The following is a 15,138-nucleotide window of genomic DNA, read 5'->3' on the forward strand; positions in this document are numbered from 1 at the left end:
CTATCCCTTCTCCCCACTTCTATCATCTGCCCCTTCTCTCTCTCCCCCCTTCTCCCCACTTCCATCATCTGCCCCCTTCTCTCTCTTCCCCTCACATCCATCATCTGCCCCTTCTCTCTCTCTCTCTCCCTTCTCCCCACTTCTATCATCTGCCCCTTCTCTCTCTCTATCCCTTCTCCCCACTTCTATCACCTGCCCCCTTCTCTCTCTCCCCCTTTCTATCATCTGCCCCCTTATCTCTATTCACCTCACATCCATCATCTGACCCTTCTCTCCCTTCTCCCCACTTCCATCATCTACCACCTTCACTATTTCTCTCCCCCTTCTACCCACTTCCATCATCTGCCCCCTTCTCTCTCTTCCCCTCACATCCATCATCTGCCCCTTCTCTCTCTCTCTCTCCCTTCTCCCCACTTCTATCATCTGCCCCTTCTCTCTCTCTATCCCTTCTCCCCACTTCTATCACCTGCCCCCTTCTCTCTCTCCCCCTTTCTATCATCTGCCCCCTTATCTCTATTCACCTCACATCCATCATCTGACCCTTCTCTCTCTCCTCCTCACTTCCATCATCTGCCCCTTCTCTCCCTTCTCCCCACTTCCATCATCTACCACCTTCACTATTTCTCTCCCCCTTTTACCCACTTCCATCAACTGCTCCTTCTCTCTCTTTCCCCTTAAATCCATCATCTGCCCCTTCTCTCTCTCTCTCTCTCTCCCTTCTCCCCACTTCTATCTGCCCCCTTCTCTCTCCCCTTATATCATCTGCCCCCTTCTCTCTCTTCCCCTCACATCCATCATCTGCCCCTTCTCTATCTCTCTCTCCCTTCTCCCCACTTCCATCATCTGCCACCTTCTCTGTCTCTCTCCCCCTTCTCCCCACTTCCATCATCTGCCCCTTCTCTCTCTTTCCCCCTCACATCCATCATCTGCCCCCTTCTCTCTCTCTGTCCCTTCTCCCCACTTCTATCATCTGCCCCCTTCTCTATCTCTCCCCCTTCTCCCCACTTCTATCATCTGCCCCCTTCTCTCTCTCTCTCCCCTGCTCCCCACTTCCATCATCTGCCCGCCTTCTCTCTCTCTTCCCCTCACATCCATCATCTGCCCTTCTCTCTCTCTCTCTCTCCCTTCTCCCCACTTCTATCATCTGTCCCTTCTCTCTCTCTCCCTTCTCCCCACTTCTATCATCTGCCCCCTTCTCTATCTCTCCCCTTTCTCCCCACTTCTATCATCTGTCCCTTCTCTCTCTCTCCCTTCTCCCCACTTCTATCATCTGCCCCCTTCTCTATCTCTCCCCTTTCTCCCCACTTCTATCATCTGCCCGCCTTCTCTCTCTCTTCTCCTCACATCCATCTGCCCTTCTCTCTCTCTCTCCCTTCTCCCCACTTCTATCATCTGTCCCTTCTCTCTCTCTCCCTTCTCCCCACTTCTATCATCTGCCCCCTTCTCTTTCTCCCCCCTTCCATCATCTGCCCCCTTCTCTCTCTTTCCCTCACATCCATCATCTGCCCCTTCTCTCTGTCTCTCCCTTCTCCCCACTTCCATCTGCCACCTTCTCTGTCTCTCTCCCCCTTCTCCCCACTTCCATCATCTGCCCTTTCTCTCTCTCTTCCTTCTCCCCACTTCTATCATCTGCCCCCTCTCTCTCCCCCCTTCTCCCCACTCCCATCATCTGCCCTTCTCTCTCTCTCTCCCTTCTCCCCACTTCTATCATCTGTCCCTTCTCTCTCTCTCCCTTCTCCCCACTTCTATCATCTGCCCCTTTCTCTCTCTCCCCCCTTATCCCCCCTTCCATCATCTGCCCCCCTTCTCTCTCTTTCCCTCACATCCATCATCTGCCCCTTCTCTCTGTCTCTCCCTTCTCCCCACTTCCATCTGCCACCTTCTCTGTCTCTCTCCCCGTTCTCCCCACTTCCATCATCTGCCCTTTCTCTCTCTCTCCCTTCTCCCCACTTCTATCATCTGCCCCCTCTCTCTCCCCTTCTCCCAACTTTCATCATCTGCCCCTTCTCTCTCTTTCCCCTCTCATCCATCACCTACCCCCTTCTCTATCCCCCCTTCTCCCAACTTCCATCATCTGCCACCTTCACTATCTCTTTCCCCCTTCTCACCACTTCCATCAACTGCCCCTTCTCTCTCTTTCCCCTCACATCCATCATCTGCCCCTTCTCTCTCTCTTTCTCCCTTCTCCCCACTTCTATCATCTGCCCCCTTCTCTCTTCCCCTTCTATCATCTGCCCCCTTCTCTCTCTTCCCCTCACATCCATCATCTACCCCTTCTCTCTCTCTCTCCCTTCTCCCCACTTCCATCATCTGCCACCTTCTCTGTCTCTCTCCCCCTTCTCCCCACTTCCATCATCTGCCCCTTCACTCTCTTTCCCCCTCATATCCATCATCTGCCCCCTTCTCTCTCTGTCCCTTCTCCCCACTTCTATCATCTGCCCCCTTCTCTCTCTCTCCCCCTTCTCACCACTTCTATCATCTGCCCCTTCTCTCTCTCCCCCCTTCTCCCCACTTCCATCATCTGCCCGCCTTCTCTCTCTCTTCCCCTCATATCCATCATCTGCCCTTCTCTCTCTCTCTCTCCCTTCTCCCCACTTCTATCATCTGCCCCCTTCTCTCTCTCCCCTCTTCTCCCCATTTCCATCATCTGCCCCCTTCTCTCTCTTCCCCTCACATCCATCATCTGTCCCTTCTCTCTGTCTCTCCCTTATCCCCACTTCCATCTGCCACCTTCTCTGTCTCTCTCCCCCTTCTCCCCACTTCCATCATCTGCCCTTTCTCTCTCTTTCCCCTCACATCCATCATCTGCCCCCCCTCTCTCTCTCTATCCCTTCTTACCACTTCTATCATCTGCCCTTTTTTGTTAAGTGAAATTAGTGAGTGTCCATTAGGGGGGAGAAAATAGGGCCGTTGGACTGCTTTGTTGCGCGTGGCCTCAGCGCTCGTCGCCTTTTAGCAGGACTCGGAAAAGAGCGCCTTTATTCATACACGTGTCTCTTTGGGGGATTCGTTGAGGGGAAATTTTTTTTCCAATAAAATGGTAGATTAAAAAAAAAAAAAGACTGAGGATCGCTGGTTTCGGGCTTTGGCTCCAGCCCTGGGTGACTCGACAACCGCTGTAGCCGGTTAAGGGGGGGGGGCTGAATACTGCCAAGGACGGGGGGGGGGGGCAGGCTGAGGAAAGCTGTGAAGAAAAGGAGAGAGAGAGAGAGAAAAAAAAAAGCGCGGGTCGAGCTGGTGAATGGAAACTGGTGCCAGCCTTTGGGGGGGGGGGGGGGGGGGAGGAGATTAGAGACCAGGGTTGTTATAATGTCTTTATTGTTTTTGTCAGTTATGTCGGACTTTCCATTTCATGAAGTATCTGACGTGAACTGAGTCGCGCTTTTGACCCGGTGTGTGTAAACTTCAGGCTTAGATTAGTTAGGAGCAAATGGAAGTCCCGGCACTGGATGGGGAAGCAACAGGCAGCTTGGAGCTCCAGATAACTTCCTGGTCTGGAGTGGTCTGGAGGTAGGGTTGGACGGTGAGGAGGAGGAGCTAGGGGGGTGGGTCGGTTAGGAGTCAGCAGCGCCCCCCCCCCCCCCCCACACACACACACACTTTTTCTCTCGTGCCTTTCCAAGAGGAAAAGCCAGTTCCTGTCACAGCCTTGCAGAGCTGAGACGGAGCAGACTGAAGGCATGGGCAACGCGTCCAGCTTTGGCAGCCACCGCCGGGGCAAGCCCTTCACGCTCAACCTTTGCTCCAAGTACAGGAGCCCGGAGAAAGAAGAGAGCGTCCAGCCGGAGGGAGAGAGGGCAGGGTAGGTGGCGTCTCCCCCCCCCCCCCAATCCCTGCATGTGTCCCCACTTTTTGAAGGTCTTCCATGCTCACCACACAATTGTTTCCCCACGCACTCACCTTTATAGGACCCCCAGGGACCCCTGAAGAAGACTTTTTGTAGAAACGCGGACCGTGTCGGTTCATAGACAACCCCGCGAAAGACAAAGGCGCGCGCCGACAACGGAGCGCAAGACGGAGGTGCACGCCGAAGAAAATTACAGTTTTTAGGGGCTCCGACGGGGGGTTTTGTTGGGGAGCCCCCCCAGTTTACTTAATAGAGATCGTGCCGGCGTTGTGGGGGGTTTGGGGGGTTGTAACCCTCCACATTTTACTGTAAACTTAACTTTTTCCCTAAAAACAGGGAAAAAGTGAAGTTTTCAGTAAAATGTGGGTTCCTCCCCCCCACGCCTCCCCCGTCGGACCCCTAAAAACAGTAATTTTCTACGGCGCGCATTTCCGCGCTGCGCTCAATTGTCTGCGCGCACCTTTGTCCCGGCGCGCTTTTGACCTGACACCGACCGTGTTGGGTCCTGTATCCCTAGTGGACTAGGTCCTTTAAGGCTCTTATGTGGATGATTTATTTTTATGTGGATGATTTCAGTGTACCTTTGGAACTTTGACACTTTCAAATAAAGTCCGTTTAGGAACATTGTCACTCCACAGGGGTTTTTTTGGTTTTCTTTGAAGGTCTTCCATGACCAGGTGCCACACTGACGCGGTCTTCTGTTGAGGGCGCAGGCTGTAGGTCAGTTCCTGAAGGTTTCCTTTGGTCCATCAGGACGGGTTCTGAGGAGCACTGCGGAATGTCAGCCTCTGCCTCCCCCCCCCCTCCCAAATGCCCTTCACCTGAAATCATTTGCCCAGCTCTGGCTACCAGTTGCACCCTGGGCAAGGCACAGCTCGACTACCAGGCTTATCAGTCTGTGGGAATATTGTGACCGCTTCATCGTAGGATGCCTGGCCATGCTGGAAGTTGTTGCAGCTCTCGAAACTTCAATGGTAGGACATTCCAGAATTTCATCCCTGCCACAAAAAAATGTAGAACTTCTGAAGTCACTTCAAGCAAATGTTATTTGCAGACCTCAAAGCTCCGAGAGGCTGATAAAAACTTCCGACTGTCACTGACCACAATTAGCAATTACTTTAAAAATCAGCAGTAAAATCTTAGTGTATTCTTTGCTCAATAGGTAACCAGTGTAATTACTCTAGCAGTAGAGTTCTGTGCTACTTGTAATGTTCTTATCAAGTTCCTGGATATACCCACTAACAAACTCAATAATCAAAACTCAGACACACTATGCTTAGCACTACAGTATGAAAATTACTCTCATTAAGAAAATCCCTAAGCTTTCTCACCATTCTAAGGACCCTTTTCACAAAACCGCGATAGCGATCTTCTGCAGCAAATGCACTGAAGCCGATAGGAATTTAATGGACTTCAGTGCATTTGCCGTGAAAGAATCGCTACCATGGCTGTGTAAAAGGAGCCCTAAGTTTATAAAAAATCTGCTGAATAATTTTGCTTACATGTGTCTTCATAGGTATTAGGAAGAATAACCCAAATTGCAATACATTAGAGATTTCTATTCCGTCATTGCCTTGCAGTTCAAGGCGGATTACAAAAGAATTACAAAAAGAAGATATTTGGTCATTTCTAGAGGAGATAATGAGTAGATGAGGTTGCTTTGGGGAATCGGGAAGGTATTGGGAAGTGGGAAGGAGCTAGCGGTATTAAGTCATTTGCAGGAATTTCTTGAAAAGTAGCGTCTTTACTTATTTTCTGAATGTTTTGTAGTCTGGGGTCATAATTAGTAGATTGGAAATTTGGTTGTCAAGTTTTGCTGCTTGTGTGGCTAGGAGGCCATCATATAGTTTATTCCATTTGACTTCTTTGATTGGAGGGTGCGTGAATGGAGGGTGGGTTTTCCTGTGTCTAGTTGATGTAGTTTGGATGAGGCGGTTGTTCAGGTAGATTGGGCTGTTGCCGTTTATAGTTTTAAATAGTAGACAGTAGAATTTGAATAGTATTCTTGCCAGAATTGGAAGCAAATCATAGATACCAGATGCTAGGATCTATCTTAGGGGTCAATGCCCAAGAAAAAGATCTGGGTGTCATTGTAGACAATATGATGGAATCTTCTGCCCAATCTGTGGCAATGCCCAAAAAAGCTAACAAGATGCTAGGAATTATTTAACAAGGGATGGTTAACAAGACTTAAGAATGTTATAATGCCTCTATATCGCTCAATGGTGCGACCTCACCTTATGAATTGCATTCAGTTCTGGTCGCCTTATCTCAAGAAAGACATAGCGGAATTAGGAAAGGTTCAAAGAAGAGCGACCCAGATGATAAAGGGGATGGAACTCCTCTCATATGAGGAAAGACTAAAAAGGTTAGGGCTCTTCAGCTTAGAAAAGAGATTGAAGTCTACAAAATCCTGAGTGAAGTAGAACGGGTACAAGTCAATCCATTTTTTTACTCCTTCAAAAATTGCAAAAACTAAGGGACACTTGATGAAGTTACAAGGAAATATTTTATTATTACGAAATTGTTTTTATTGGTAAAGAGAATAACAACTCACAATCACAGAACACAGATAAGGATTGTAACTTTCCCAACAACAGGCAAAGGAGGGACACCTCCACCCCCCTAAGAGGACTGGACTCTGATGTCCTCTCAGGGAACAAAGAGCCCCAAACACCCCCCAGCAGACCAATATCCCCCATCCCCCCAAACCCCCCTCCCCCCTCCCCCCAACAGAAAAGATAGGAGGAAATATTTTTTTATTCAGAGAATAGTTAAACTTTGGAACATATTGCCAGAGGTTGTGGTAAGAGCAGTTAATTTAGCTGGTTTTAAGAAAGGTTTGAACAAGATCCTGGAGGAAAAGTTTAGAGTCTGTTATTGAGAGAGACATGGGGGAAGCCACTGCTTGCCCTGGATTGGTAGCATGGAATTTTGCTACGATTTGGGGTTTTGTCAGGTACTAGTGACCTGGATTGGCCACCGTGAAGTCAGGCTACTGGGCTAGATGGATGATTGTTCTGACCCAGTAGGGCTATTATTATGTTCTTAATTTAACATAATCCCTAAATTCTGAATGTATATGTATCAGTGCAGTGGCTGCATGGGGGTCTAATGTGGATTCATTCATCAGCCTGACCACGCTACATTCATATTTTGTGTATGTCATCATGATACCAGCATGCGGCTATAATGAAGATCCACTGTTCAACCGTCCATCCTTGACCTGCATCAGTGCTGGGTCCAAGCTTTACTGAACAGTTTTACCGTAGAGTTTACTGGAACTTCCTCAGGTTTTGTCCTGAAAAACAGAGACTCCTCATGGCCTTGCACTGCAGAACACACTGCATTAGATTGGCACTTCTCTGAGAATCCCTTTCAGTTAATCCTTACTTCTGTAACCTTAGTGTTATCAGCCAAACTCTGTAGTTCTTTGAATAACTTTATTTAACTTGAAGTAAAGAATAAACACTAGCGATTTGAAGATATCAAAATAAGTCCATTTAATGTACAGAATCTTCTTACTCTACCAGCACAACCTATCCAAAGGAAAGCTGGGAGTGTGTCCAAAAACCTTGTGGTTAATAACACTGTGCTTTAGACTTAGATACTGAATCTAAATTGTATTACGCTAGCGGAAATAAAGGGTGAAAACCTGATGAAAGGAGAAAGCTAGACTCAAGTTTTCATATAGCCATGCGATCTAACAAAATGGATACTATTCTTTCCCAGAAGCTAAAGAAGGGTGGACTTATGCTCTCTAGGTACAATTTGGCTCTCTGGGAGAAGCTAAGCTTTCTGGGCAGAACATAAAGTATTTTCCCTTTATCCCAGGACAAGCAGGCAGCATATTCTCAACAGGTGGGTGACGTCATCGACGGAGCCCCACAGTGGACAGCCTCGCAAGCAGACTTGCTTGATCTATGTAAGAGCTTACGAGTGCTGTACTGCGCATGCGCGAGTGCCTTCCTGCCTGAGTCAGGGCGCGCATCTCCTGTGAGGTACCTCAGTTCAACATTTTCTGCGGAGCTGAGAAGTTCACTTCACTTCAGCTCTGCAGCTCTTCGTTGCCTTATCACACCGCGGCTTTGTTATTTTTTTCTAAGTCGCTGTGCCCTCGTGTCTTTTCTTTTTCTTTACAAAAAAAAAAATTTTTTTTAATTTTTCTTGTTTCTTTTTAGGCCGGCGGCCTTTCGGCCTAGGTCTGGCCGCTGAACCTTGTTCTTTCGCCGGTTTTTTCTTTTTTCTATGTCCCGGCCTCTTACCGGGTTCAAAAGGTGTAGCCAGTGCAGCAAGGTAATTTCACTCAACGACCCTCATCGTTGGTGTATTGTTTGCCTAGGTCCCGGACATTGCCCCGACACTTGTTCGCGCTATGCTACCCTTCAACCTCGTGCCCTTCGCAGACACCGTGCTAAAATTCTTTAACTTTTTGGCACTATGGAGCAGTCTGCTGAGAGGGTCTCGACCTCGGCTTCGGGGATGGCCTTGACTTCCAAGGCCTTGACCCTGACACCCGTAGTTGCCTCGACCGACACCTTCGGCCTCGAAGGCCTCGGCTGCAGTCCCTTCAAAGTCTGCATCGGTGTGTAAGTCTCCTGTTTCTCCTTCAGGTACCCTTCCTAAGAAGCCTCCAGAGTCTCAGGCATCCCAGGCCGTGCCTACGGTCCTGCCAGCCTCTATGAGACCTCCAGCTAAGCGTGCCTCCAAACATAGGGAATACTCATCGTCGAGGTCTCCCTCTTTGGAGCGCACTGCTGCACCTTCGAGACCTGATCCTTTCGTCTCGGTGCCTATGTTCGAGGACATGTTGAAATCCATTCTGACCACTCAGATTTCCTCGGTCATGGCTCAACTCCTCCCGGCCTCAACCCTGCTTCCTACGAGCCAGCCTGAGCCTCCTGTTGAAGCACCTTGAGGAAAGACTCGGAAGTCTCGTCGCTTATCATCCAGTGACTCTTCGCCTCCTCCTGGGACAGAGTCTCCTGAACCTCGATCGAGGCATCGCTCAAGGCATTCGAGGCATCTTGCTTCCAAGCGAAGTCAGGAGGTTTTTCTCAAGCAAAAGGCCTCTCCTCCTCAGGATACTGAGTCTTCTATGCCTCGTTTATTGAAGGCCGTCGAGGCTCCTTCAAAACCTCAACATAAATCTCAGTCTCGCACAGCTTCTACATCGGCTACTTCTCCTCGAAGTTCTTCCAGGTCGAAGACTCCTCCATCGAGACCGCCTTCGAGGGAGCCTTCTCCTCTTGCCTCGACCCACTCTGTTCCTCGGACCCCGGGAACTTCACCATCGAGGCTTCTCAAACGCAAGCACTCTTTGACTCCCCCTGTCACAGGTAGTGGAGCTTCTTCGGTGACTATGCTGCTGGACTCTGAGCCTCCTTCTCAATATTCCAGAGAGGCTTCTCCTTTCTATTCGGCGGCTCCTAAGTCTCACTCTCCTCCTGAGGGACCATCAACCTCAAAGTCTGCCTCCTTTGCGAGATTTGTCTTTAACATGGGGAAAGCTCTTCAGCTGGATCTCCATTCTGATTCCAAGTACACTCCTGAGTACTTGGCCAACATGGAGTTACCTCACTCACCCAAGGAGACCTTGAGGCTTCCTATGACTCCTGTCTTAAAAAAAAACTTTCCTCAGGAATATGGAAACCCCTTATTCTATTACAGCCATACCATCTAAGCTGGAATCCAGGTATCGCACCGTACCTTGTAAGGGGTTTGAGAAATCCCAATTATCTCACCAGTCTTTAGTTGTGGAATCTTCATTAAAGAAAGCTGAACCATCTAAGCTTTACGCTGCGGTCCCTCCAGGCAGGAAGGGCCGTACCATGGACAAGTTTGGCCGTAGGCTATACCAGAATTCCATGATGGCAAACAGAATTCTCAATTACAATTACATTTTCATTGCTTACTTTAATCACTTTCTCAAAATAATGCCTAAGTTTTATCCGGCTCTTGAGGAGCAGTGTCTTCCAGAATTCAAACAGATTATTCGAATTCTGTCACAACTTCGACTCTTCATGCTGCAAGCCACATACGATGCCTTTGAGCTCTCTTCCAGAGTTTCTGCTTTTGCAGTAGCCATGCGTCGCCTCGCTTGGCTCTGCATTGTTGATATGGATCCCAATTTGCAGGACCGTCTAGCGAACTTGCCTTGCCAGGGAAATGAACTCTTTGATGATTCTATTGAAGCTGCTACTAAGCGCCTCTCTGAACAAGAGCGCTCTTTTGCTTCCTTGATTCGGCCGAAGCCTAAGACTCCTCCTGCTCGGCCATACAAACAACCACCACATCGTTATCCTCAAAAAACGACACCAGCTTTCTTCAAGCCTCCGCCCAGATGACCGCCACAGCAACAACGACAGCAGAAAGCTCAGACTCCTGCTGCGGCTAAACCAGCTCAGTCTTTTTGACATTCCCAGTCTGAGCATACCAGCCTCCCTCCATCAGACTTCTCTTCTGCCCATCGGAGGTCGTCTTCACCATTTTTATCACCAGTGGGAGATGATCACCTTAGATCTCTGGGTTCTCACCATCCTTTGGGAGGGATACTCACTTCACTTTCTTCAGGTGACTCCAGATCTCCCTCCAAGAGAGTGTCCTTCCAATTCGTCGCAACTTCCCCTTCTTCAGGAAGCTCAGGCTCTTCTTCGCCTTTGAGCTGTCGAGGAGGTTCCCTTGAACTAACGGGACAAGGGCTTTTATTCCTGTTATTTCCTGGTCCCAAAGAAGACGGGGGATTTGCAACCCATTCTGGACCTCAGAGCCCTCGATAAATTTCTAGTCAAAGAGAAGTTTCAAATGCTTTCTCTATCAACTTTGTATTCCCTGATGAATCAGGGGGATTGGCTATGCTTTCTGGATCTCAAAGAGGCTTACACTCATATCCCGATTCATCCAGCCTCTCGTAAATATTTAAGATTTCATGTGGTGAATCTCCATCTACAATACAGAGTTCTTCCTTTCGGACTCGCCTCATCCCCCAGAGTCTTCACAAAGTGTCTGGTGGTGGTCGCTGCAGCCTTCTGTGCCCAGAGTCTTCAAGTTTTTCCATACCTGGACGACTGGCTCATTAAATCCCCCTCTCAACAAGGGGTTATTGCAGCGACCCAACAGACTATTATGTTCCTCCAGTGTCTGGGGTTCGAAGTCAACTTTCCAAAATCCCAGTTGCACCCTTCTCAGACTCTTCAGTTCATTGGGGCCATGCTGGACACTGTTCGGCTCAGAGCGTTCCTGCCTCAACCACGCCAAGATGCTCTCATTCGCCTTTGCCATCAAGTGTCTTATCTCACATCAATTTCAGCGAGACAAATGATAATTCTACTCGGTCACATGGCCTTTACGGTTCACGTGACTCCTTTTGCCAGACTTCACCTTCACATACCTCAGTGGACCCTGCCATCTCAGTAGCAACAAGCTACCGACCCACTTTCTCAACACATTACAGTAACTCCTTTGTTGAGACAGTCTCTCCACTGGTGGATGCTCTCTTTCAATCTTTTCAGAGGTTTGCTTTTCCACACTCTCCCTCATCAGAAGGTTCTCACAACAGACTCGTCAACCTACACATGGGGAGCCCATCTTGACAGTCTCTGTGCACAAGGCCATTGGTCTCCTGCAGATCGTCTCTGTCAAATCAATCTGTTGGAACTCAGAGCAATTTTCAGTGCTCTCAAATCTTTTCAACATCTTCTTCAGGACAACGTAGTCCTTGTCCGGACGGACAACCAAGTTGCCATGTACTATGTCAACAAACAAGGGATCTCACTCCCTTTGTCAAGAAGCTCTGAAGCTGTGGGATTGGGCAATTCATCACAACATCTTTCTCAGAGCTGTATACATTCAAGGTCAGCACAACTGTCTAGTGGACAAATTGAGTCGTGTTCTGCAACCTAACGAATCGACACTCAATTCCTCGCCTCTAAGTCAGGTGTTTGCTCAATGGGGGACCCCTCAGATAGACCTCTTTGCATCTCCCCTCAACAACAAGTTCCCCTCAGTTCTGCTCCCGGATATACTCTCTCCAGCACCTCGAGGCAGATGCTTTCCTCCTGGATTGGACGGGTCAGTTTCTCTATGCCTTCCCTCCATTCCCTCTAATTCTCAAGACTCTTGTCAAACTCTTGTTGCAACCTGCTATCATGATTCTGATAGCTCCTCGGTGGCCCAGACAATCATGGTTCTCCCTCCTACTTCAACTTAGCACCAGAGAGCCTCTGCTTCTACCAGTTTTTCCCTCTCTGCTTACTCAGAGTCAAGGGTCCTTACTTCATCCCAACATGCAGTCTCTACACTTAACAGCTTGGTACCTTTCAACCTAACTGCCTCCGTACAGTTTTCTCAATCTGTACAGGACATTTTGGTGGCTTCCAGAAAGCCGTCTACTAGGCAGTGTTACAGTCAGAAATGGACTAGATTTTCTGCTTGGAGTACACTCGCCAAATGGAGCCAATATCTACCTCCTTGTCTTCTGTTTTGGATTATTTACTTCACTTATCACACCCTGGCCTCCAGTCTACATCTATTCAAGTCCATCTCGGTGCGATTGCTGCTTTCCATCAGCCTCTTGATGGGAAACTTCTGTCTGTACATCCTGTGGTTTCCCGCTTCATGAAAGAGCTTTTCAATGTTAAACCACCGTTCAAACCGCCTCCAGTGGTCTGGGATCTCAATGTCGTCCTGGCTCAATTGATGAAGCCTCCATTTGAACCAATTGATAAGGCTCATCTCAAGTATCTTACTTGGAAAGTGGTGTTTCTGATTGCCCTCATGTCTGCTCGAAGAGTCAGTGAGTTACAAGCCTTAGTTGAGGATCCACCTTTCACAGTTTTCCAGTATGACAAAGTAGTCCTCCGTACTCATCCAAAATTCTTGCCTAAAGTTGTCTCAGAATTTCACATTAATCAATTTATTGTTCTTCCAGTATTTTTTCCAAAGCCTCATTCTCACCCTGGAGAAGTGGCGCTTCATACTTTGGACTGTAAACGTGCCTTGGCTTTCTACTTGCAACGCACTCAACCTCACCGAACAGCCTCACAACTTTTCACCTCCTTTGATCCAGATAAGTTGGGGCATCCTGTCTCGAAGCAAACCATATCCATCCGGATAGCTGCCAGTGGTGTACCAAGGGGGAGGCAGGGGGGGACGGTCCGCTCCAGGTGCAGCCTTAGGGTGGTGCACAGCCGGACAGGTCCTGAAAATTCCTGGGCTGCTATGGCACTCAGCGGCATCGGCATCCCCCCTCCGCGAGGGCACACAGCGGCATCGGCGCCTCCCCTGCCCCTCGACAGCACTCAAGTTTGGCCTCCTTCTCCCGGCATCAGCAGAACTTCAGATCGGCAACAGGTGCTCAGTCAAAAGCTTCCCCTGACTCAGCTTCCTGTTTCCGCCCAGGCAGTTCAGTCAGGGGAAGCTTTTGACTGAGCACCTGTTGCCGATCTGAAATTCTGCTGATGCTGGGAGAAGGAGGCCAAACTTGAGTGCTGTTGCGGGGCAGGGGGGGCACCGATGCTTCTGAGGGCCATCGCGGAGGGGGGGTGCCGATGCCCCTCAGTGCTTTCGCTGGGGGGAGAGCCTTGCCAATCTTGTTGCCAAAATCAGAAAGGTGAGGGAGAAAGGTGGGCCTGTGGTGGATGGAGAGATTGAGAGAAGGGGACAGATGATGGAAGTGGGGGAAAGAGAGAGAAGGAGCAGATGATGGAAGGAGGGGGGAAAGAGAGAGAAGGGGCAGATGATGGAAGTGGGGAGAAGGGGCAGATGATGGAAGTGGGAAGAGAGAAGAGGGCAGATGATGGAAGTGGGGGAAAGAGAGAAGGGGCAGATGATGGAAGTGGAGAGAAGGGAGAGAGATAAGAGGGCAGAGGATGGAAGGCGGGGATAAATAAAAGGAGGGCACATGATGGGGGAAAAGGATTAAGTTATGGAAATACTGGAGGGGTGGGGGAAAGAGGTGGCGAGCTGTAGGTAGATAGTAAAAAAGGAAATTGATGAGGGTAGTAAGAACGTAATCTAGATGGATGCAGAAAATAAATTGAAAAGGAAAATGAGGGAAGTAAGGGATTGCAGAAGAGAGGTGTGGGAGAGGGAAGGAGAGGAGAGAGATGCCAGACCAATGGGGGGTGAAAGGAGAGATGGAAGGGGGAGGCATACAATTTCTGGAAGGGGCATAGAAGGAGAGAAGATGCCATATAGGGACAGAGAGATGGCAGACAGTGGATGGAAGGAAGAGAGTAACAAGAAGATGAGGAAAGCAGAAACCAGAGAAGACAAAGGTAGAACAAAAATTTTCTATTTATTTGTTGCTTTAGGAGACATGTGTCACTGTTTCTGTGGTGTTGCATTGTATGCAGAGTCCAGCTTCTTGCTGGTTCAATTTAACCTTTGTCTATGTATTTCTATTTTATCCCCCCTTTTACAAAACTGTGGAGCGTTTTTTAGCGCCAGCCGTGGTGGTAGCAGCTCTGATGCTCAGAATTCTATGAGCGTCAGAGCTGTTATCACCGTGGCTAAAAGCCACACTACAGTTTTGTAAAAGAGGGAGGGGTTAGTTTGTGATGACATATTCCATACTAGGCGAAGGTATTTTCTGTGTTCTATGTGTTCGAAAGACATGGTTTTCTGTTAGAATTGACGGTGTAGGATTGATCTATACTAGTCTGGCTTGTTTAGTTTTACAGTGAGTGTATTGATGTTGTACTGCTGCTCACTGCATATGTAAGATGCTGCCTTTTCCTAGGTACTCATGTGTGAGGTACTCGTGTGACGTGTGGCTTGTTACTAAAAATCATGTTTTTCGTACAGATGGGGGGGGGGGCAAAAAATGATGGGCCCCGGGTGTCACTTATGCTAAGTACGCCACTGATAACTGCTAGCATTTCTTTCTGCTATGCTCAGGCTGGTCTCCCTCTGCAGGGTCGAGTCACGGGTCACAGAGTTAGAGCAATGGCGGCGTCTGTAGCTTTCCTCAGATCAACTCCTATTGAGGAAATCTGCAAGGCTGCCACTTGGTCCTCGGCTCTTACATTCACCTCTCATTATTGTCTGGATACTTTCTCCAGAAGGGATGGCCATTTTGGCCCGTCTGTTTTGCAAAATCTCTTTTCTTAAGTTGCCAACTCTCCCTCCATCCCATTATGCTTAGCTTGGAGGTCACCCACATGTAGAGAATATGCTGCCTGCTTGTCCTGGGATAAAGCACAGTTACTTACCGTAACAGTTGGTGTCCAGGGACAGCAGGCAGATCTTCTCACAACCCACTCTCCTCCCTTGTTTGGCTTCTTAGCTAG

General features: G+C 48.7%; 1 protein-coding gene across 4 annotated transcripts in view; it reads left to right on the forward strand.

The window, feature by feature from the left end:
- Positions 1 to 3,633: 3,633 nt before the first annotated feature.
- NOS3 (nitric oxide synthase 3) overlaps positions 3,634 to 15,138 on the forward strand; it is a 195,057-nt gene continuing 183,552 nt past the window's right edge. For 3 of the 4 annotated variants that reach the window (XM_033932081.1, XM_033932083.1, XM_033932085.1), the window contains exon 1: positions 3,634 to 3,802. In XM_033932081.1, coding sequence (XP_033787972.1) covers positions 3,681 to 3,802 — 122 coding nt within the window. In that variant the 5' untranslated portion in view covers positions 3,634 to 3,680. Of the gene's footprint in view, positions 3,803 to 4,766; positions 4,822 to 15,138 lie in introns of those variants that run through there. The other variant, XM_033932084.1, reaches the window with a different exon arrangement.

This window comes from Geotrypetes seraphini, chromosome 2, assembly GCF_902459505.1.
Source record: "Geotrypetes seraphini chromosome 2, aGeoSer1.1, whole genome shotgun sequence".
Lineage (NCBI taxonomy): Eukaryota > Metazoa > Chordata > Amphibia > Gymnophiona > Dermophiidae > Geotrypetes > Geotrypetes seraphini.